Below are 24,069 nucleotides of genomic sequence, written 5' to 3' on the forward strand. Positions count from 1 at the left end.
TGTCCAGAATATGCTAATCTTCTTGTTATATTTAGCTGCCATACTAGAAGTAGATAGGGGCCTTGGCTGACTACCATAACGAGGCAGGAACTCGTGAAGCATTGTGGGTAATTTCTAGTTGCCAAAACAATACAAAATGGCTGACCTGGAAAGAACATTTTGGTAAGTTCTTGTGTTTCTCCTTAATCTTTGGCCACAAATTAAGCGTTATCAGACTAAAAACTTTTAAAAGATATACATGATATACAAAAGACGACGTAGAAGAAGGTTGATGTGGAATACGATGTACCGATCACTTTAAATTTGTCATTGAATTCAGTGTTTTATGTTGTCAAGGCTCAAGCGAAGCTATGATCGTGTTGACCACATTTGATAACACAAGTTTGCCTTTTTCAGATTCTATACAAGCTAGAAAAACGATATAAGCAATGCCGGGGACTCTGCTACGAAGGCCGCTCCCGCCAAAGGAGCGGCAGCAGCCATCGGTAAGTGTTAACATTATCATTCAGAAATCACTAGTATATGATTCTCCCGTAGCTCAGAGATATAAAGTTATAAGTTACTATTTCAGAATTTTAATACAGCATGTCACCAATCACTTTGAAATGGGAATGACGTTTAAGATCTGAAAAATCTGATAATATTTACACTCAACTTCAAGGATATTGGATACAAAGCAAAGCTTATTAGATTTCCCAAATTCCTGGTGTCTTAATAAGCTTATTGTTATCAGTGTTATTGCCTTTTCGCTGTCATCATTGTGTTGTAGATAATGACATTTGACTGTTAACATGAACTCTTTCATCTGGGAAATTTCCTTTACAACAGGATTACTTAGTAACACCTCATTGACATGACAAACTCACAGTGACTTTCATAAGGTCATCCACAACTGCTTGTAAAAGTAAACAAATACAAATACTAGTAAATTTTCATGCATCTATCATCATGTGTGGGGTTTGTACTACAGCGTCTACAATCTAACCATTCGTAGCATTTAGCACTCTGAAGTAGCCGTTTGGCACCCAGTTCCCTAGTGGTTTCAGAGTTAGGCAACAGGGAGAAGGTTAAATAAATGTATTAGCCTATTTGTACACTTCAGTAACTAGTGAATACTAAGAAATATGATTTTACATTTCAGTGCTTTAACCTAAAATTTACATTAAAAACTGTATTTTTCCTGTTTCAGGTGCCGATGATATCCCCCAGCCCCAGCCCTGACATCTACCGTGTACACACCCCTCCCCACCCCCTGCGCCTGTCCCCCGTCCCCAGCCTGCCTAGTGTCGTGCCCAGCCTCGCGTCCGGGATGCATCTGTCGCAGCTCGAGGCTCCGCGTGACGGCCTCCAGTCCCCCGTTCCCACCATCGACAGCAAGTTCATGGTCGCACAGAAGCTCGAAAAGCAACGCAGCGACACTGCCGGCTTCATCATCAAACAAAACCTCCTCCTACCATACAAGCCTCGCGGACCGGACTTCTTTCCGCACAGGGAGCCAAAAAGACCCCCTCCCGTGTCGCTGACAGATCTATTCCGCGAGGAAAACTTTTCGGACAAGAAAGAGCCAGATTTCACCTTAGATGACTTCCATGTCGACATGTCCCAAGTGCCAACGATGCCAAGGAGAGAGCTTCAGAGAGCAGTCTTATCTAAACAGAACTATAACAAAATGATAAAGATGTTGAGTGAGGAGTTTTCACCCAGACAGGAGGAAGTCAGGACGACAGAGGTTCGTGGAGAGGATGTCGGGGTGCCGGAGTTCAAACACAGGATCCCACAGAGACAGCTCATGATTGGTAAGGATCTGGGAAAGCATTAGCCTGTGTTACTCAATCTCTCACTGTTGTGGGCTTATTGTAGCCTCCGTTGCAGACTCCTTCAGGCTGTTTTCTTTTTCAAGTTATTGTTGTTTTGTTACAATTTTTTTCTTATTGCTGGCCAGCTTGAAAAATAAAACAGCCGGAAGGAGTTTGCAAAGGAGGCTATACTTATTGAGCCTCTATGACCAGTAGGAGGGCTGCTACAAGCACGATTTATTTGAAGGCTAGGCTGAGACAGGAAAACAATTTTTGTTGTTGTAATCTTTTGCCGGCAATTTAGACTGAAGTAGAAGTGAGTGAGTGAGTGAGTGAGTGAGTGAGTGAGTGAGTGAGTGAGTGAGTGAGTGAGTGAGTGAGTGAGTGAGTGAGTAGAAGCACCTAGTACATGTAATAAACCTAGTCCAACAACATCTATTTTTGTCCAACTTCCAGTTTACAGGGCATTTGTGACTGAAGGAAATAGCTGAAAGTAAAATGCAAAATGATGCTAAAATTCTTGCTAATGCTACCTTACCTTAGACCTTAGATCCTTCCACAAATAGTATATATTAAATTAATATACAAAATTGTGTCCGTGATTAAAAACAGAAATGGCTGCCATCATCGGTGATTCCATGAAGCTGCTGAGAGCCACCATGGAGAGTGAAGATGAGGAAGAGGAGGTAGAGACACGGGTCAGCTCAGGACCTCTGCTCCACCAGAAAACTCACAGGTACTGTTGTCATAGCTACTGTTGTCATAGCTACTGTTGTCATGGTAACACTAGGAACCCTACCTCCCACCCAATCAGAAAAAAAATGAGGTACCGTAACATGTTGTCATAGTTATAGTCATAGTTGAACTAGGAGACCCCCCCCCCCTTCCCACGCCATCAGAAAACACAGACAGAGGTACTGTTGTCATAGTTACTGTTGTCATAGTAAAACTAGGAGACCCCCCCCCACTCCATCAGAAGACACTGAGGTACTGCTGTCATAGTTACTGTTGTCATAGTAAAACTAGGAGACCCCCCCACTCCATCAGAAGACACTGAGGTATACTGTTGTCATAGTTACTGTTATCATAGTTAAACTAGGAGACCCCCTCCCCACTGCATTAGAAAACACTGATGTTATACTTGAACACAGGTACTAGTGTCATGCCTATGAATTCTGATGATAACACAGAATCGGGACTAAGGGAGAGCTGTCTTCACAAACTGTTCCAGCTAACAATGCATATGTTTTGTTCATGTATTGTAATTGTGGTGGGTGTTAGATGTCATTTCATGTCCATGATGTCACTCACGCTAAACTTCCTGTCCACAACATCAGTCGTGGGGTGTTCCTCACTGCGCCCCCCACAGCAGCACCCCCATCCACACCCTCCACCGCACCAAAGCAACTCTCCAGATACCCCAGCACGGCCTTACCGCCTCCATCTGCGTCCCCCTTCCACGACTCCGCGACTCCCAGCGAGCCTCCCGGAACGGCGGAGCTCATGTTGTATCACCCGGACACTCCGAGCACGGCGCTTCCTACATCCGCCGGCAGTATGGACCTACCATTGTCTGCGCCACCTACAGCGGAGCCTACCGACTATCTAACGCCGTTCACCAACATCCAGGCGTCCATGCCACATCTCACCTCACCACCAACTGCAGCGCTTGTTGCACAGAGGGCGCTGTACTCAAGGATGCCAAGCACTGCCCCCGTCAGACCCCCTGATACAAGCAAATTAGTCGCCGTGCCATCAACAGCTCCCGGCTTGTTATCCTCGTCCAATCACGAGAGAGCGGAAAGAAAGGACCCCGCAAGAGGGTTATCATTAGAGGGGTATCCCACGCTACCTCCCATAGCAAGCGAGAGAGCGAGTATTCCACCAACGGAGATGTCCATGCCAATGTCGACCACTTTTGAGGAAGAGACGGTCACTACAGAAACGGTGGAGGAAAAAATCCCTCCAAAGATATCGGAAGAGCCCAGCAAAAGAGGCACGGCCACAGGAACGGCTAATAGGGGTACTCCTAAGACGCCGGGACGACTCTCGAGAAGAGAGAAGGAGGTCCTAGAAGCCGTGAGGCAGCAGTAAGTTGCAGGGTGTGACCAGTGGTGTGCTGAGACTAACGTTTAACCAATGGAGGCCTCACAAGCCATCGATTCCTTCTTGTCCCTCTTCCATCACTTCTTATCCCCCCCATTTTCCAAGTCACGGTGTGAAATTAATCAGTCAAACTTTGTTATAACATCTTATGTCTACTAAAAAAATTAGGTGGGGAAAGACTCTTTTGTCATGGCACCGTCAGCTGGATTAAAGCCATATTATTAAGCAAAGCTCTTACCTCTTTACCTCTACTATATGTATCAAATAGCCTTTTTCAATTAAATCATCAGGGCAATGATTTTTTTCACAGGTTGCAGTGGAAATACAGGGTCATCGATGTCCTATGTATATTAAGTTATAACAGTTACTATTCTAATCCATCTTCTTTTACAGAAACATAACTCTGGAGTATTTGTAAATTGTTTGGAATTCACTAACAATTGTTGTACATACACTAACAATTGCTGCAGTTGTTGTACATACCTGCTAATTGAATTAAAACAATATCACTGTAAAGCTTATTGTAATTTGTCACATTTAACAATTGATGGTGTGCTTAACATAATATCCACAAGTGCAGAATTGTTGTGCCGTGACAATAACATTAACACAAAACAGTATACTACACTGTGACTGTAAGTCTGTACCATTGCTTTATGGACAACGCCTTTCATGTAATAGTGGCTCCATCATAATATCATGGAAAATGTAGTAAGATTATAAAAGAAATACACTGTATTGTCTTGTTGGATGGTAGTTATATAGAAATAGTTAAAAAGACATGTATGTTTGACTATTAGTATTTGGTATCTGTTTTGTTGAAAAGAAGTTTTCATCCATTGCCAATTTACTTCTTTCAAAGTAGTACCAATACCAATGGAATTTTAACTATGAAGCATACAGAGTTTCTCAGTGAACTGAAGGCTTCGGATGGCACAGTTTTATAAACTTTGGTTGGAGTTGTGGTGTAACGACCCAGAATATACCCCTGGCCAGATTATACCCAGGTACATTCTGCCCAGGGGTATATTTTGGCCCGTTACACCATGTTTTTAGTTGGCCACCACTCAGAAATCATTATCACCGATTCATGATACGTCATTGCAGCTACTCCACATATTTTGTAAGAATTCTTAGTTTACTTTTCCTTCGATGTAAAATGTTTTTCTTAATTTTCTCCTCCAGGTTGGTGTCTGAGTACCCAGAGGCAGACGCTCTGTTCAACACGGTCACTAACAAGTACTTCATGGGGAGTCGCAGGAGTGGGTCACCTTTTGGTATGTATCTTAGCATGTTGTACATTTTGTTGTTGTTGGTGTTGTTGTATGGCCTAATTCTGACAATCTGTGGTCCAAATAGCTTGAATACAATGTAATCTGTGACAAAGTGTGAAGGATTATTATTGTTTCATGAAAAACCTGTCATAGTAGTATTTCAAGCAAAGTGTCACGTCTAAATACGACCCAGTGGCACTATTGCTAATATTAGCTCACCAAGTCTGATGTTCATCGAACTGGCATCACAAAGAATTTTTTTTCTTTTAGCAATCAAACAAGTTCTCACCTGTGTTTCTGTTATATTAGATATGTAAAAGTTGCAAGCCAATAGGACTCATCTGTGCAAAGGAATACCAACACATAATACACATTACCTGTACATACACATGTCACATGTATGAGTACCTGAGAATGATAGGCACCATTTTGAAATGATTGAACATAAATGTCTGTGTAAAACAATCTCTCCCTGTCCATTGTAGGGCTGCTAGAGGCAAGATTTAGCCATGCTAAAAAGTGTATCTACTGTTAGTAATTCTTGATTTGTTAACTGTAACTTAATTTTAGCTAATTTAACCGTCAGTCAACGGCTAAAATTTCATTATCGCAAATATTTGATCACTAATATTTGCGACAGTAATGATTGTTCCCACCGTTAAAATCAAGTGCCGTGACCTACTCCATTTTCCCCCAACCGCTATATTTTCCTGCCGCTATATCAAAAGTGATTTACAGTATTACATGCAAATGAACCAAGAAGTCCCTTCTGTTTCTAGTTCTGATGTGAAACTACCCTCTTGTGTTTGCATGTACAGAAGCACAAGGAGAGGATGACACCATCTCCCCGACTGAGCTGGCAGTGTTGGATACTATAGTCAATGGAGGACATGTTCTCAGCATCAAGGTAGGATTCTAACAGTCCTCACTCTAGATACACATATTGTTCAATTTGTAAGAGTACTTCCCAGTGCAAAATCAGAATTAGTTCTAGTGTGTTTTAGGTTGTATGAACATATGATTTTCTGAGTAGTCTTTGGAATACATTCTCCTATTGATCTGAAAGGTATTCATAAAAAGAAGAATCTACTCAAGTTTCTTTCTTCATTCTGATGGGCACTTTACAGCTGTAACATTTGTCTGACTCAATGTTATAACATAGTCAGTATTGAGTAGGTGTCGAGGCAAGTTTACAGTTGTGAAGATTGATAAATAAGTCTTTTCCTGCCAATTTAAAAAAAAAAATTTATGACTACCCAAAAGTTGTTGGATGTATCGGCATTAGTAAACTATTATGACTGGCCTTCAGCAAATACGATATCATCATGGCAAATGATAATTACCGTAATAATGTGTTTTTTGTTTTTGTACCTATGTAGGCCCACTTTGTCAACCAGCTACCAGACATTGCACCCATCACCAACACCTTGGTCTACCTCAACTTGTCTTTCAACGACTTCCATGTGAGTATATAGACAGCATAACCTTTAGCATGTACTGATTCAGAAGTAGCCGTCTAGCTACTTGGCCATGAATTTTCTGTTGGTTACAGAGTTCTTCTTCTTTTTTCGTGCGCAACTTCATTAAGTTGAAGACTCAGGCTCGGTGGGGGGGGGGGGGGGGGTTGGGGTACAGGGTTTTTCTAGAAAAATTGAATGAAAGGGAGCACACACAGGTGAGGGAGCGAATTCTATGTACTTACGGAAGAATGGATTGCTGTGTGAAGGCTGTATGCTGGATATTAAGCTAAAATCTGAATTCAACAAGGGGGTGCTGGGCTGAAACAAGTGGGCGCAGCGCCCCTCTTTCCTGATTTAGATGAACCCCTGGGGTACTTGTGGAGGGGGTGGTCGCTGTGTTTTGTTGTGGCATGTTAGCTTCTCAAGGGGCAGGGGAAAGGGTTTGGCAGCAGGGAGAATTTAAGGTACATGTGTGTCAAATAGTTATCATCTTTTGTAAACCAGAGAAACCTTATATAGTAACCATCAAGATATCTGTTCAAATGGTTGTGCTTTGTTCCTTTTTTCCCCAGTCGTTCCCTTCTGCAGTTTTACTTCTCAAAAATCTTGAGATACTGAAGATGAGAAACAACCCCATCAACGAGATCCCACAAGGTGAGGTTTGACAAATTATTTTTTCTTAAAGTTTGTTTCTTACACTTAAAGTTATATTGAGAATACCAAATACTTGTTTCTTAGTATATCTTCAGCTTTTTTTTGCAAGAAGATTGAAAACTAGGACCTACTTGTATATGATCCTTCCAGGTATCTACAAGTTGAGGAAGCTGCGAACGTTTGTCCTGTCTTACTGCATGGTGACAAGTCTCCCTCTAAGGTATTTGCAGTGGACAGTGTTTTCATCATTACATATTCACTTTCTTAAACAATGAAATCCATAATGCGCTATCAATATTGATGTAACAGTTTCATCTTTGAAGACAGAAAATAACTTCCCTAAATCTATATATATCTTGATTTACAAATCGTCTCACTTACACAGGCCTATGCATTTTGACTATTGAAATCTTTTAAACAGTGTTTTTGGTTTTCTCCACAGCTTCTACACCCTGACTGACCTCCAGTATGTGGACCTGTCCTACAACAGGATCTCCTTCCTGCCAAATGATGTCAGGAGGCTGCAGTAAGTATGAACTACATCCATTGCAGGTTTTAAGATGAGTGCAGATTCTCTAACAAACATGAAGTTCAGATTGACCAGGGATACTACTAAGGTCACATGTGCCCACGATCTTCAACTGTGATCTGTCTGACAGTAATTTCCCCCCTCTAATACATGTAAAAGCTCCACACTGTGACGGGGAAAAATCCACACCATCCCCCTGCTTTCCCTCCACTCCCTCGCGTCCCTATGCAATTTTTTTTCTAGAAAAAAACTGCATTCCTTTAAGTCTGTCACACAGCAGGAAAGTTGACTGGTTGACGAATCTGCTCTAAAATTTTTTCTTTCAATCATTGCACAGTTTTTACCGATTGATCGATATACGCAGGTCAATGAGCCCCGTTCAATGTGATGCAGTAGATTCTGAGGTGAAAAAAATTGAGCTCAACTCTCGGGCGATTTTGAAATTCGGCAACCTTCTGGCAAACAGCAAACCCGGCCAAAGCTTGTCTGTGTGACAGGGGCATTACAGAACTTAGCGGTGCTGGATGGATACAAATGTAAAGGTTTTACAGAGGTTGTTGCTTACAATGCCCAAGAAGAAGAAGACCAACACTGGTCTGATGTTTTGTATTTTTGGTAGAGGAAAACTGAAAACAATAACATTTTCTGCAGAGTAAATTTTTTCGCAGTACAAAACAAAAATACTTTTAGCAAACAAAAACAACTGGGAAGAACACTTAGTTGTAACAGTTAATATTAAATTTAAATTTTTGTTGCAGGAAATTGTATGACCTGAACTTGGAGGGAAACCAGTTGGCGGCCATGCCATGTGGTTCCCTGAAACTACGCCGTCTCAAACATCTCAAGGTCAAGAACAACTTCATGCACCCCCTGCTGTGGAAGGAGAATGCTGAGAAAATGCCTCAGGTATAAACTGCATTTATCTTATAGTTTAGGTGAGGTCTGTAATTGCCTGTGCTCTTGCTACAGTCACTGAGTGTGTAGTGTTTGCTGTTTAGGCCCCTTTTCCACTAGAAATTAAGCGATTGCTGAGTGACCGGTACAGCTATCAAAATCGGATTTGTGTGACATTTGATTTCGTAATTGGGATATGGTGCAAGATGTAAAAGCATGATTCAAAAGACAGCAAAGCACGCAAAATGTAAAAATGATTAAGTACAAAATGAAATTTGTTATCAGTGAAATTCTTTGAGCGATGTGTCAAGTCGTCGCAGTCGCAGTCTTTAGTCAAAAGGGTTGGGTAAGATATTGAGTATCTCTAATATATAAGGGGTTGCAGAAAAATCTCTTACCTGTCCCTGTGGTTTTATATTTAGATTTTTTCGGGTCTATTTCCCTCACTTGAGACAATATTTGAAATTCATCTCCCACTTCTTGCCAGTCAGACTTTGTGAGGACAGCAGAGTCTTTTCCGATGAGTACATATGTATTGAGGAAAAGTCTGTTACTGTCACCTGGGAGAAGACAAATAGTAGCTACCACACTTACCTTGCAAAATTATAGGCTGTTGTAAAAAACAAAATAATTTTGACCTATCAGATGCTTTGTTTCTGGTCATTCAGACATCATCGTCATCTGGTCATCATGACATAACTAACAGGTGTTCTGATTCGTTGACAGCGTTTGATTGACATGTGCTCGGTGGTGCTTATGAAGGATGACCTGTACCGCAGTTATCGCAACCTTCCTGTTACGGCCCAAAGCATCCTGGACAGGTGAGTTTCTGTCAAAAGGTCATAGGTGAAGGTCAAAAGTAAAGGTCAAGTTGGGGGGCTGTTGCATTTGAATCAAGTTCATGTCAATGTTTTATACTTAGATGGTAAAAAAATTTTATGACTACTTTGAACATAATATCTATACTATATGTATACAAGTAGCCGACACACAATTTTGTTATAGGCTGTAATACTCACTAGGGCTTGCCTCATATGTTCCTATATCATTTCTTTACAAACATAGCAAATGTATGGAAAAGGCAGTGTTGCCCTTGATTCCACTCTTAAAACAAGTTGAAGTGGCATGTTATCTGTCTATTTAGCCAATTTCTACTCTTCATAGCCTTTTCTGGAGCCTGGTAGAATGTATAGGAACTGCTCAAAACCTGCTATTTTGTACCTTAATGCTTAACGTTTTCCCTCCACAGTACCGACGGAGTTTGCGACTGTTGTCACGGTCCCCTGTACGGTCCAGGCATCCGCCTCATCAGGCCCTGCTCCAAGATCTTCGGCATCAGGAAACTCCCCTTCTTATTCGTGGCCTGCTCTCCCCATTGTCACAACATCTTCATGACAAGTACAGCATCCATCTCCAAACTACTGTATGAAGATGACTGATCGCTTATGATATCAAAGATTTATGCCATCTTTCTGATATATAGACCCTTTGCCATACAAGATACATCAAATCTTCTCCCTATTGACTAAACCTGTGACCACTATTTTATACCACAGGTCTATTTTATACCAAAGAGGTTAAAGAACATATCACTAAAAAAGTCTTCTACCACTTGTTAAACATATCATATTTCTAGATTCTAAGCAGCAAAAATATTCAAGCCAACAGATCAGTTTTTGAGGCAACCTACTGGTTATGTTTCAATTAACAAAATGTATATTTAACAGTTACTGCTTGACTTATAGTTTATTGTGAATGCCATAACGTACATATCAAAGTTGGGTTATCTATCAATAGCCCAATCCTGACTGTCCATCACAATTAGCGGTTCGACCGATGAGAGTTGCTGCATGTCCATCAAATATTTGCATTTCTAGGTTTTGATGGAGATGGGCGGGGCTATGGGATCGGTCTATTGGTCCCATGGACATTTAGAAATATTTTGGACTTAGAAAAGAATATATGTCTGCAGAAATGTACATATCATATAATTTTATAGTTGTAGTATTGTCATGATTGACTATTCGATACTACTGTATTTTTCTATGGAACCATTTGTGTGAGCAATGTCCTTTGTAGTTTTGTACCTCAAAATTTTGTCCTGTTTGATAAAATGTTGGAAAGCTCTAAAAGGCTGAAATTCTAGATTATAATGAAGCAGCGTATGTAAATATTTGATTCATAGTCAGAGACTTTTTTATTGTTACCTCAAAATATTTTTAATGAAAAAGTTGATGTTACATATCATATTCAAATCCACATAGAGTCGATTCCACATTACCGAGAGGGTGTTTGTTGTCTTTTGTTCTAACATTTGTAAAACCTTTGTAACAATCTAAGGGAGATAAGTGACTGTTTAGAACAATTTCCAACATTCATGTGATGTTCTAAATAGTTTCTGCTGTGTTCCAACATGTTAGACAAATTTCTAACATTGCACATGTTATTTGTATTATTTTCGAAACTGTTGGAAAATAGGTTGATCATTTGTTCCTACATGTTCCAACATCATAACAACATGGTATAACTGGGTCAGTGGGATGGGAACAGGGCAATTCACACATCCCTTCAAAGTATAGGGGATTAGGCCTGGGTGCCATGCATAGACACCTGAAGACAAAAGTCCAGACGTGAAATCTAAAAATATACAGAGGCAGACAATAGAGTGTGATTAGCACCTACTTTTATGGGGGCAATAACCCAAATCTACCATTTGAAAAATGATTCAAATTGTTCCAACATGTTCGAACAGTGAAACAATCACATAGATGTTTGAAAATTGTTCTAATTAAAGAGATATTTGTGCGATTACTTTCCAAATAGTTCCAACATGTATAAATAAGTTCAAACATGTTCATACTTTCATTCTTGATTGTTTGAACAATTTAGAACTATTTTGACTGGAATAGTCTTTTATCTAAAATTGTTTGAACTCACTAGCAATATTACCTGAAAACCCTCTCGGTGACATGGAATTGACTCTATCATAATTCTCATATCATATGCTAGGAAGAAGATACAGATAAAATATTGGAATGATACTTGTACATGTGTATCTTGTTTTTGCTGCTTACATTTAATATAACAGTATTGATTTAACACATATCAAATAATTCCTAGGCTTGGTCATTGCAAGATGGCGAAGCATATGACTGAGTTATAATAAAAGAAGTAACATAATGCATATTTCTGTTGTTGTATCCTTGAGTAAAAGTCTATTTATGGTAGTAAGTTACAAGACAAACCAAAGAGGACTGTTGCAATGATTTGTAACATTGGCAGTAAGTTATTTGTTATTGTTTTTATAATTAGTATACTTGAAAATGGGGCATTAGAAAAATATAGAAAACATGCAACATTAATTTTGGACTACTCTAAACACCCTCCAGATTAATTTTGGACTTTCTATTGCACTTTGGACTAATGCTCGTAGCCTCTGACAGCTTATACTTACAGAGTTGATATTTTGTGAACAACTTCCTTGCCACTTAATGGATCATAATGACCCCCAGTGGGGGTCGTCACGCGTCGTTGAAAATCGAAAAATCTTCAGATTTTTCCCGAAAATCTTCAGATTTTATGGACAATCTTCAGATTGTTTGAGATAACCTTCAGATTGTTTGAAAGAATCTTCAGATTGTTTTGAGATTGGTTTCCAAGAACCTTCAGATTGTTTCCAAGAACCTTCAGATTGTTTCCAAGAACCTTCAGATTGTTTCAAACAATCTTCAGATTTTTTAATGTGATCTTCAAATTTATGTTTCAACTTCCTTTAATATTGATTAGTATGATATGAAAATTGATAAAAATGGTTTTATTGTTGTGTTTTGTACTTTTGATGGGAAAATGGAGCTACCAATCCCGATTAGCTCCTTTCACTTGCAACTCATGGCTTTAAAGTCGAACAGTTCTTTATGGGCTTAAACAGAGCGACCTGTCTTTAGATAGCGCGAACTTAGCGAACATTATGTAGTTGTTCAACAGAGTTGGCGGGGAAATCCATGTTCTCGGGAACAACGATTTTGATCGGAGCCTCATATCAAACTTGACTGCAATATTTATCCTCGTTTGCCCCCCAAGCCCTGGATAACAAACGTACGCTTACTATTGTTTTGGTGGTATAATGATGAATACTGCATTTGGATTCAGTTGTCATAATGCCGTGGGTTTGACACTACCAGCGGACGTCTATGCCACAAGATGAAAATAAAAATCCACTTGAATCAACTGTCAGTTCTACATGTGTATTGTTGACAACCGTACAAATGGTAATAACTCCTCATTATTATAATCAATTACCTATGTCAAGTCATGGAATTTTACCGCTTCCGAGACAGTATCGGCTTCCAATGTGATGTGCAATGGACATGTAGTTATACATATAAATTTCCATCACTGGTTGTGTTACAGGTACTAACTTGTAAATGACAGCAGAAAATTTGTGATTTCATAAAACAGTCGTGGGTTCAAAATTCAGCTGCTATGTGTATTGCTACTTTGTGGTAGATATTTGGCTTGCTCATTGTTATTGCAATCATTTGATCAACCTGGGTTATAGGTCTTCAAAGATGTGTTTTATCCATGACATTTTAGTTTTTTTAAGCTTACATGCAGTTGATAAATCATTATGTGGCAAGAATGCAACTTCTGAAGATGCCTCAGGCTTCGAAATAGTGGGTGTATGTGCACCTGTGTGCACCCAAAACTGTGCACCTAATTTTTGACTGTGGGTGCACCAGTGCACCTAGATATTTTTGTAGGCTATAAGGTAAGGGTACTATTGTACACTAGTATACAGAAAATACTCTTGAAATGTAAGTATCTTGACTTACTTGACTTTTAGACAGAATAGCTAAAATTACCCTTCGTTGTATTCTACTTGATGTATCGAGTTAGCTATAGAATTACAGATTGTAGTTCTTAAGAGCGTTAAACTTGGTGATTTTGTTTTGCTGACATTCAACTTTATTTCATGTGGTGCACCCAAAATGTTTTCTGTGCACTTAATTGTCGGGTGCACCAGTGCACCTATTTCCAAAAATGAATTTCGAGCCCTGTGCCTTCTTGTTAAACATTGTGCATGCAATACGAAGCAGTGTTACATCAAGTCATCTCCAAGCAGATAAAGAGAGTTCTCTCACCAGTGGAAAGACTTGCTGAACCAAGTTGTGTTAAACAAGCTGGACCCTATATCTCCTTGGAGATTTATGTTTGCCAGGGTTGGTTCGTCCGTCAGTCTGACGAGGACCGCTTTAGTCATCCATCCTTTGGTTGGGTCGCATGTGTCCTCATGTGGCTATAGAGTCCAATTTTGGCCTTGAACCTCCGTCCACAATGTTCGCATTGGATCGGTGTTGTGTTCTGTGTGGGGTTGGCTTCCCGTTCCTTCCTGGCTCTCCTTTTCTGTTGGGCGGCAGCTTTCCTAGCTTCCTCGCATGTGATGGCGCCATCTCGGATTGTGCGTCGCCACAGTAGTCGATCCTTGGCATCTTTTTCCCAGGTCCCAGTTTCAATGTCGAAGGCTTTTAAAGATGCCTTTAGAGAGTCTTTGTAGCGCTTTTTCTGGCCACCACGCAGACGTGTGCCGTCTTCAAGTTCACCATAGAACAGTCTCTTGGGCAGTCGATGGTCTGGCATACGGACTACATGTCCTGACCACCTGAGCTGAGACTGCATCAGTATGGTGTGGACACTCGGCATGCCTGCGCGGGTCAGTACCTCAGTGTCTGGTATTTTGTCTTGCCATTTGATGTTGAGGAGCTTTCTAAGCCGAGTTGTATGAAAGTGGTTGAGTCTCATGGCATGCCGTCGGTATACAGTCCATGTTTCACATGCGTACAGGAGCGTCGGAAGTATAACAGCTTTGTACACCTTTAGTTTTGTCTCCAGCCGGATACCACTTCTGTTCCAGACACTGGCATGAAGTCTGCCAAATGTAGCACTTGCTTTTGCAATCCTGGTGTTAACTTCATCCTCAACGTTGGCACTCTGGGTAAGGGTGCTGCCAAGGTAGATAAATTTGCTTACCACATTGAGTTTTTTGTTGTTTACTGTGATGGTAGGCTCCACGTAGGGTTTTCCAGGTGCTGGTAAGTACAGGACTTCTGTTTTCTTTGTGCTTATTGTCAAGCCAAAGTTGTTACATCCATTTGAGAACTTGTCTACACTGCATTGCATGCTTGGTTCTGAGCTGGCATTTAAAGCACAATCGTCAGCAAAGAGCAAGTCTCTAACAGTATCTGTCTTTACTTTGGTTTTGGCTTGAAGTCTTCTTAAATTGAACACTTTCCCGTCCATTCTGTACCTTATGCCAATTCCCACGTCCCCTTCACTGAATGCATCTGTTAGCATTGCAGTAAACATGATGCTGAACAGTGTGGGGGCTAGCACACAGCCCTGCTTCACTCCATTTGTGACAGGGAATGGATCTGACGTGGCATCATTATCCCTTATACGAGCCTGCATGCCATCATGAAATTGTTGCACTAGGGTAATGAATTTGGGAGGACATCCATACTTTGCCATTATCTTCCAGAGGCCTGTCCTGCACACAGTATCAAATGCCTTCGTCAGATCGACATACGTGGAGTACAAGTCAGAGTTCTGCTCCTGGCATTTTTCTTGCAGTTGCCTTGCAGCAAAGATCATGTCTGTGGTTCCTCTATCTTTCCTGAAGCCACATTGACTCTCCGGTAGTAGTCCTTGGTCAAGATGTGCTATAAGGCGATTGAGGAGGATCCTCGCAAGTATTTTACCTGCTACAGAGAGAAGGGATATGCCTCTATGGTTGTCACAGTCCTGTCTCTTTCCTTTGCGTTTGTACAGATGTATAATTGTTGCATCTTTAAAGTCCTGGGGGAGTATCTCTTGTTCCCATATAAGGGCAAAAAGCTGATGAAGCTTGTCAGTAACAGCCACACCACCTTCTTTGTAGATTTCAGCAGGGATGGAGTCTTGACCAGGTGCTTTCCCACTTGAGAGCTGACTTATGGCCTTGAGTGTTTCTGACAGAGTTGGAGGCGCTGCAAGCGCCTCGTTTGTGGGCACTTGAGGAAGGCGATCTATTGCTTCTTCATTTATTGATGAGGGACGATTAAGTACACTGTTGAAGTGTTCTGCCCATCGCTTCAGAATATCCTCCTTATCTGTGATAAGTGTGTTTCCATCTGAGCTGAGCAGCGGTGACATGCCTGTTGACACAGGACCATATAGGGCAAGCATACATGTGTATTCAAAATGATATAAAACATGTATGAGTGGAACTTGGCTGTCACCTCAGTATCCAACTACACAGAAAACAGATGCAGACAAATTACTACCACCTTCAACATTCATGACTGGCACAACCATACGGTAGGTTAGCATACACCTACATTGTAGGTGTAGCTCCTTCAGACACCATTCACAGGATTTGTGTGTTGTTTACCAAAACTCTATTATGCTTTCCCTACTTTCAGCATTCTATGGCTCTCCATGTGTCAACATAGATGGATTCATAGGCCTAGACAAGCCCTAGAAAACATCTCTTCAATGTCTTTGAGTAAAAGTAAAATTTCTTACTCATTTGTTGGTTTCTCATGTTTTGCAGTGGCCATTATTCTGTGTTGAAAGGACAGTAGCTGTTGATATCATCTATTTAGAGAGGTGATGACTTGTTAATAGATTTTTAATTGATTGGGAGGGGAAGTCATTTCCCACTACTCCGCCCACTCCATTACTACTGGACTTGCTAATGTAGTAGCAGGCACAGCTTGAAATGATTATTTGCTGCTGACTACAAGATCTGTAAGAGAGATATTATAAGTGACTTTGTTGTCCATACTGGAAACTTTAGAAGAGATCATCAGTACGGATATCATCCTAAGGAAATCTTTGAATGTACAATAAACATTAGGGATATTACAAAGTAGCCCTATAGCACCCTATTACATACACTTGAGCTTCACTGTATAGCGGAGTACCTCGGTCGATTTCTACTACTTTCCTAACGATAGGACAGGGCCTGGTAGAGGCTATAAATTTGCCCCGTCAAAATGCAAGGAAAACTGTCTAGATTTCACACTTTTCTGGGAAGGGTGCCCACAAACCCCTACTTTGCAACCTTAAGTGCTTGCTGTGATGCTTTCATTGTACCAATTTGTCTTCTGCACCTAATCAGCTACTCTGTAAAAAGTTATGGTGACTATCTGAGTTGTGTTGTCTCAGGCATAGCCTCCTTTGCAAACTTTCTAGATGTTACTGGCATTTATTTTCAGGAGAGTGCAGGCGGCATTTCTCCTTCAAAAGAATCTGGCCCCAGTGTGTTAAAAATCAGGAATCAGTGCTCTCCCCCACTCCAAATTTAATGCCAGCACCACCCAGAAAGCCGTTAAATCTCATACTCTCCAAGCAGAGGTCCAGCTCCGGCTGGTGTTTAATGTGTTTTGGAGAGTTTTGGGCGGGCTTTATATTTCATTCGTTTTCCTGATGTCGCCCAGTCAAAATAGAAAACGTGACAAAAACACCAGGTATACATATCAAAAACCATCCGAAGCCAAACCTACGCATGTATTCTTGGAGAGTAGCTATCTTAGATCCTAGTCTTGCCTGGTCTTCCCATCTGGGAGGAACCCCTGCTGAAATCATTATTGACACAAGACAGTAAAGAGAGAGTAGAGCTGCCATCCAAACAGACATCCAGCAAACTATTTGCAATGTTTTTATGCAATTGTGAGTTAATAGTGCCAATGATGATGATGAGTTAAGTGCCAATGACTTAAAAAAAACTAGTTCTATAATGTATATGTAGCAAGGAATATACTGTACATGAAAAGAATGGGCTCTTTCCTAGGGGTAGGAAGATACATGTATGATCAGCTTGGATGACTAATTAGTTACAGGACTTCCTCCCCTGGGCATTCCCAGGCCAAGAGTTTCCTTGTTACCATCAGCCACCAGCTTGTGGAATCAAGGATCCTTCAATGGTGGAATCTAGGAGCTGGGGCAGGGCCATTCAGGGAACTCTGCCTGGACTTTTCAGGATCATGACAGATCTGTACCAACTTACTACATGTACAAAAAAATGAATTGAGATAAGCAGTGATCTCAAAAGGTAAATTCGTATTGATGAGAAGGTTTGTTTTTTCAAGCATGATAAATTTATACCGTCTTGAGGAAGGCAGCACCTGTTGTGGACTGGTCTATTTTCTTCCGCTGTGCTCGTAGAGTAGAGTAGAGTAGAATTTTCGGTCAGGTAGGACTGTTCCAGTTTAGACCGCTCTTTGTGCATTAGCTCCTTCCAATGTCGATCTAGTTGAGATTTGAACTGGTTTTGCTGGAGACTCATATCACTCTCCAGGTAGAGAGTGCCAAATGTTTAAGGTCAAACAGTTATAATCAGTAATACAAATCCACCAGACAATTTGGTGATCATCATGTGTTGGTGGCAAGAAGTTTTAAAATTAAGAAACGATCTACCCGTATGTGCTCTTGAACGTTTAGCAAGAGATAGAAATGAAAACAAAGGGGCAGAAGGATGTGCATTCACACCCTGTTTATTTAGAGACTTTACTGAATGAATGATTCTTCTTACACAGCTTTCAAAGCTTTTGGTATAGCCTGGATGCCAGACCCCCAATCTCCAAAATATCTATTCCAGGGTCTGGCATTCAGGCTGAGCCAGGCCTGGGCTGAGCTGAGTTTAGGCAGGGCCTCTTGATGGGCTGTTTATGATTAAAAACCCAGATCTACCACTCCATGCAAGAGGTACACAGATGGTCTCTTGAGACTAGACTCCCAAAGAGGAGATCTGATCATGATAAGCCCAAGCCCAACAACACCAGAGAGAATAGACCACAGGCAGTGCCTGGGCATTGCTGACAACAGTACATCTGGGATCAATCAGCCACCAGTTTATAGACTTGAAAATATAGCCTCTACCAGGCCCGTCCTATTGTTGGGAAAGTAGTAGAAATCTACCGAGGTACTCCGCAATACAGGGTAGTCCACTATACAGTGAAGCTCAATCGATACTTGAGCTTCACTGTATAGCGGACTACCCTGTATAGCAGAGTACCTCGGCCGATTTCTATTTTCCCAATGATAGGACGGGGCCAGGTAGAGGCTATTGAAAACTTTGTCCAGTACTGAAGAATAACCAAATTTGCCAGTCTGAGAAGTTGGGCAGAGAATTGGTTTTGCTAGCTAATAAGTTGACACAACTGTTGATAAATCCTTTGAAATGGTATTATATTTATATTCGACCAATTATATATCTACAATTCTTCTTTGGATCCACCGGTCTATAAAGTGTCTGAGTGTATATGATATAGTGTGCTCTGATGCTACAATCCTTTTTTGACCAAGGACTGTGATACAGTCCTAATGGTTGGATAAGGCAAACATTTAAGAAAATACTGATTACTTGCATCACAGCAGGTGCCCTGTTTGCAACTGGGGACCTGATATACGATATACTGATAGGCCAAAGGTGAACATTGAAGGTGAACAACACAGGTTTTAATCTTAAACTGAAATCTGACAGCTTTAAAGTAAAAGAAGAAGAGAAATCCTTAGCCTCTACCAGTACCAGGCTCCGTCCGATCGCAGGGAAAATAGTAGTAATCGGCCAAATAGAGTGAATAGTATGCCAGGGGTACAGTGAAGCTAAATAGGGGACTACCTTGTATAGCGGACTACCCCTGGCACTCTATTTAATTAATTGGCCTATTTCAACTATTTTCCCAGCGATTGGATGGAGCCTGGTAGAGGCTAAGAAATCCTGGTGATGGTGTTAGAATTGCATAGACCTGTGTCATCCCAGTTAGCTTACATGTACCTCAGTCTGCAAAACGGTCTGAGGAAAATTCATTACGCTTTATCATTAGCTACTTATCAATAGTGTAATGTGGCTTTGTTAAGACTCAAATATTTTTAGCCAAGCACGTTTTGGTTCCAGGGTCATCCCCACTCCTCTGAAGAAGCGTGTTGGGCTCTTTTACATGCAAAGTTTGATGCCCAAAAGCTCCTTTACTACAACAAGGGTGCAGGCTTTATGTACCCCTCCAATGCAGTCTCCTTCGGAATGCTGATATGATACACTGTACTAGCATACTACACCATCTACTGTATGGCTCCCATAGTTGCTCCAATGTGGTTTAAAATCATTGATTTGTTGGCCTCCTTGCTGGCTAACACTAAATCTCTACTAGTAGTATAAGGGTACAGGTATATATAAAGGACCATTAGAGAGACGCATACATGCGTGCCATGTGGAAAGCAATATGTCAGACCCTACATCTCCTTGAAGATCAGCTGACACCAACCAAGCTGTCTCTGCATAACGATGGGCTTTCTTGACTTCTTTGTCAGACAGGAAAGCCATCTGGGAAGGTTTTGTGTGACCACAATGTATTGTTCCTAGCTTCCCCCTTTCTTAAAGTTGGTATAGTCCTGGAGGCAAATGGTTTGTCTTCTCCCCAGGGAGTCCTGCTCTCAGCTTTTACTGAAACCTGAGTGAGTCAGAGTGTGAATCCCTGCATTTCATTCTCTGGGCTTACTCTGGCATAGGACCAGCTATAGCAGGCTGTGAACTGTTCTTAATGATGTGCTAATTGGGAAGTTATCTCTGCAACAGTTGAAAGGAATTATTTGCCAGGAAATAGAAAGTTAGGTTCTATTGTAGTTGTAGTGGTACCGAAATGAAATGATGCACAGAACTTTCTTGAAAGTTGGCACTGCATAAAACTGAGTGCAGAATGGTGTAAGTTATCTCAAGTTGGCCCTTCTATGACCACGAAAGAAATGAGACTAATCATGAGGTCACCTTTTTTCCACCATGTTTACAGACAAGAAGAAAACTACTCTCTTCTTAACATCACACACAGAATAAATGGGACCATCTGTCTTTCAATGTCTTAGAAAAGAAAGTCGAACCCAATATTAGTTAGAACTACATGTAAGTGTCAGTGGTTAAGACTAGAGTAGTCACATGTTATACTGTTCATCATTGTCTGTCTGTACTTTCCATGTTACATGTACTTGCAATTAAGCCTTTGGCCAGGAACTTTCTCTTTAGGCATCATCATAACAATATACCTATCAACCCCATCATCTAGCCCAAACTCTAGGAACTAACAAGGACGACACTCGGGCTACCCATCATCTTCCTTGCATATCATAACCAACTAGCTTGAGTGTCATTTTGTTTTAGTTCCAGGCTCTACCCTTCACCAAGCAGTCTGAGATCACTGCCATTCAAGTGTCTGGAATAAATGTATCTGAGTGTCCAGATTCTGGCCTAGCATGCTGATTGGTCCCTTCAAAGCTCCATGGGGAAGCCTTGTCCTTGTCACTCAGCTTAACGACTTTCTCCACATGGTATCTCTGTAGGGACCACATCTTATTAGGGACCACACTTCTCAGAAATGGCCGAAAGAAATGACCAAAAACATGGAGTTAATCAAATGTCATACATAGACAATGATATAGTTTTTCTTCAGATCTTTGTAAAATCGTCATGATAACACTTTCTATATGCCAAAAAGCAGGTAGTACAGCCTTGTCGGTAAATAAGGTCTTTCTGGGATGGGTGATCCCTGCTGAGATAGCATATGGAGCTCTGACAGAAGGGACCAATCAGCGTGCTAGAAAAGAATATGAATGAACCAGACAACTCGAAATGGGATTTCTCTCAACATCTCTCAGCCAAAATGATGATGATGATCCCTGAGAAGATTGCACAGCAACAAAATTTTGGGTTCTCAGCACTCAGATTAAAGAACAAAATATTGAGGACCATGTTTAGGCCTTCAGAGCACTCAGTTTTATTCAAGCAGTTTTTTCTGCCTGTCCAATGTCCACAAATCAAGTAACTGGTGTGGCCAAAACACTAAAATGTTAGCTTTCCCTTTTTGGACTGTGTTTGTTTTGCTCAAGCAACCACGGCCCCTGGGGAGCCAGGCCTTAATGAATGTCATAGTCCTACAATCATAGGGTGGGGTAGGTAAATAGGTTACCCTCCCTTCCAATTAAAAAGCTATAAACAAATCATCTCTGTCAAATTTTGCTGGACACAACATACAGTAATGGCAGTATCACATGCAGTGCCGTGCACTGACTAACATTTATGTGGCTCCAGATTTAGAACTAAAAAACTTTTAGAATGCCCGATCATTCATTTCATTATCAATGCTTACCCATACTTTATTTGAGTTTATGTTCCTGTGTTTAAAGCTGTTTTTTGCTACAGCTAATTTTAAAATAGCTATGATACATCCTTGCTGAGAAGTATATATTATGATATTACAATTATATTGCACCGCACAATCTTTTATTTATTTTTGAAGTTAATGCATTTTTCTAGTCATCGTCTAAAACTGTAACAAACAGAGTAACAGAGCAACGTTGTATTGTAACATTACACAGTCAAGTTCATTTTAATTCAGACTAGGGATTTTAAGGCTTCACGTTCAAATTTATGCAGCCCTACTGTACTAGAAGTTTGATTACATTGTATACTATTTTAGACAACGTCAACCACCCTAACATTACCACAGACTGACAGAAGTTACCATGACTGTATCTGTATCTGTATAGCCAGTATAACCACCCTTCGGCGTAACACACCAGCTTCACAGGCACGTGGCGCGGAAGCAGCTGGTTATATTACACTGAATGGCCTGTCACACCAAACTTTTGAACATCTGACTGCAATCGTTCTTTCAAGCTATGCAGTGAAGGTGTTCCTACAGCATCTGATGACAACGAGTTCCATTCTACTTTGGTTCTCAGGAAATACAAGTTTTTGAACACATCAATCCTTGGTTGATAACTCTGGTACTAAAAGGCATGGCTATTTCTTGTCCTTCCACTCCTTCATGAACAGAGTAAAGGAGTGGAATGACGACAGCTAACTTCTGCCTCTTTTATCCTACCCTGGCTACTATCAAAAGCTACAACATCATGTGTGTTACTTCTGTCAACTTCTGCCATCTGCCACCATATAATGTCCACTGGCAGAAGTTAACATGATGTCACCTAACTTCTGCCAACTTCTTCCACCTGCCAAAGATACGCCAAAAATAGTTACTCAAGCAAGTGGATAAAATTTTGAAACAGTCAGACGTTTCAGACAGCATCCACTGTCTTTCGTCAGTGTCTTTCCTCCGAATAGATATGTTAATGAGGTAAAGACAATTTCAGATTGTTCAATAGAATAGCAAGTTAAGACAAGGTTGTATGCTAATGAATCATTTAGCTCATGTTGTTTTAGGAGCTAATGTCCCTAACCAAAACTAGGTACTCATCTACACCTAAATGAAGTGAGTGAAGTCGTGTTAAGTGCCTTTTCCAAGGACACAGCATTGGGGCATATCAGTAGTTTCGAACTCGGGACCTGTCAGTTCTGGGCGTAACACCCCACACGGTGCCTACACTTCATTGCCAGTGGGCAGTTCATTCCATCCTGGTGTTCATTCCACTCCTTCAAGAAATGTGGAAGTCCCACAAACACTTGTAAAAGAAAATGATGAAAATAGCCCTGTAGCCTGTGATACGATTCTAAGTAATGTTCCCTGTAGTGTCCGCGCTATCTAATTAAAGTCAGGTCGCTCTGTTTAAGCCCACAAAGTACGTTTGTTATCCAGGGCTTGGGGGGCAAACGAGGATAAATATTGCAATCAAGTTTGATATGAGGCTCCGATCAAAATCGTTGTTCCCGAGAACATGGATTTCCCCGCCAACTCTGTTGAACAACTACATAATGTTCGCTAAGTTCGCGCTATCTAAAGACAGGTCGCTCTGTTTAAGCCCATAAAGAACTGTTCGACTTTAAAGCCATAGGTTGCAAGTGAAAGGAGCTAATCGGGATTGGTAGCTCCATTTTCCCATCAAAAGTACAAAACACAACAATAAAACCATTCTTATCAATTTTCATATCATACTAATCAATATTAAAGGAAGTTGAAACATAAATTTGAAGATCACATTAAAAAATCTGAAGATTGTTCGAAACAATCTGAAGGTTCTTTGAAACACTCTGAAGGTTCTTTGAAACAATCTGAAGGTTCTTGGAAACAATCTGAAGGTTCTTGGAAACCAATCTCAAAACAATCTGAAGATTCTTTCAAACAATCTGAAGGTTATCTCAAACAATCTGAAGATTGTCCATAAAATCTGAAGATTTTCGGGAAAAATCTGAAGATTTTTCGATTTTCAACGACGCGTGACGACCCCCGCTGGGGGTCATTATGATCCATTAAGTGGCAAGGAAGTTGTTCACAAAATATCAACTCTGTAAGTATAAGCTGTCAGAGGCTACAAGCATTAGTCCAAAGTGCAATAGAAAGTCCAAAATCAATCTGGAGGGTGTTTCTAAG

The 24,069-nt window shown here is 40.8% G+C and overlaps 1 protein-coding gene across 2 annotated transcripts; it reads left to right on the forward strand.

Moving 5' to 3' along the window:
• The first annotated feature begins 86 nt into the window (after positions 1-86).
• LOC136423431 (leucine-rich repeat-containing protein 63-like) lies at positions 87-10,971 on the forward strand. 2 transcript variants are annotated; one of them, XM_066411571.1, is made up of 14 exons: positions 87-162; positions 397-485; positions 1,190-1,796; positions 2,409-2,532; positions 3,134-3,886; positions 5,088-5,179; positions 5,995-6,083; positions 6,556-6,639; positions 7,209-7,290; positions 7,441-7,510; positions 7,733-7,816; positions 8,578-8,725; positions 9,440-9,534; positions 9,963-10,971. In XM_066411571.1, exons 2-14 carry the CDS (start codon positions 429-431, stop codon positions 10,150-10,152), a joined length of 2,475 nt encoding a protein of 824 aa, XP_066267668.1. In that variant the 5' UTR covers positions 87-162; positions 397-428; the 3' UTR covers positions 10,153-10,971. The 2 variants fall into 2 exon arrangements, with proteins under 2 accessions (XP_066267668.1, XP_066267669.1); XM_066411572.1 differs by lacking the exon at positions 3,134-3,886.
• Positions 10,972-24,069: the final 13,098 nt, after the last annotated feature.

The sequence above is a fragment of the Branchiostoma lanceolatum genome, chromosome 17 (genome assembly GCF_035083965.1).
Source record: "Branchiostoma lanceolatum isolate klBraLanc5 chromosome 17, klBraLanc5.hap2, whole genome shotgun sequence".
Classification (NCBI taxonomy): Eukaryota; Metazoa; Chordata; class Leptocardii; order Amphioxiformes; family Branchiostomatidae; genus Branchiostoma; species Branchiostoma lanceolatum.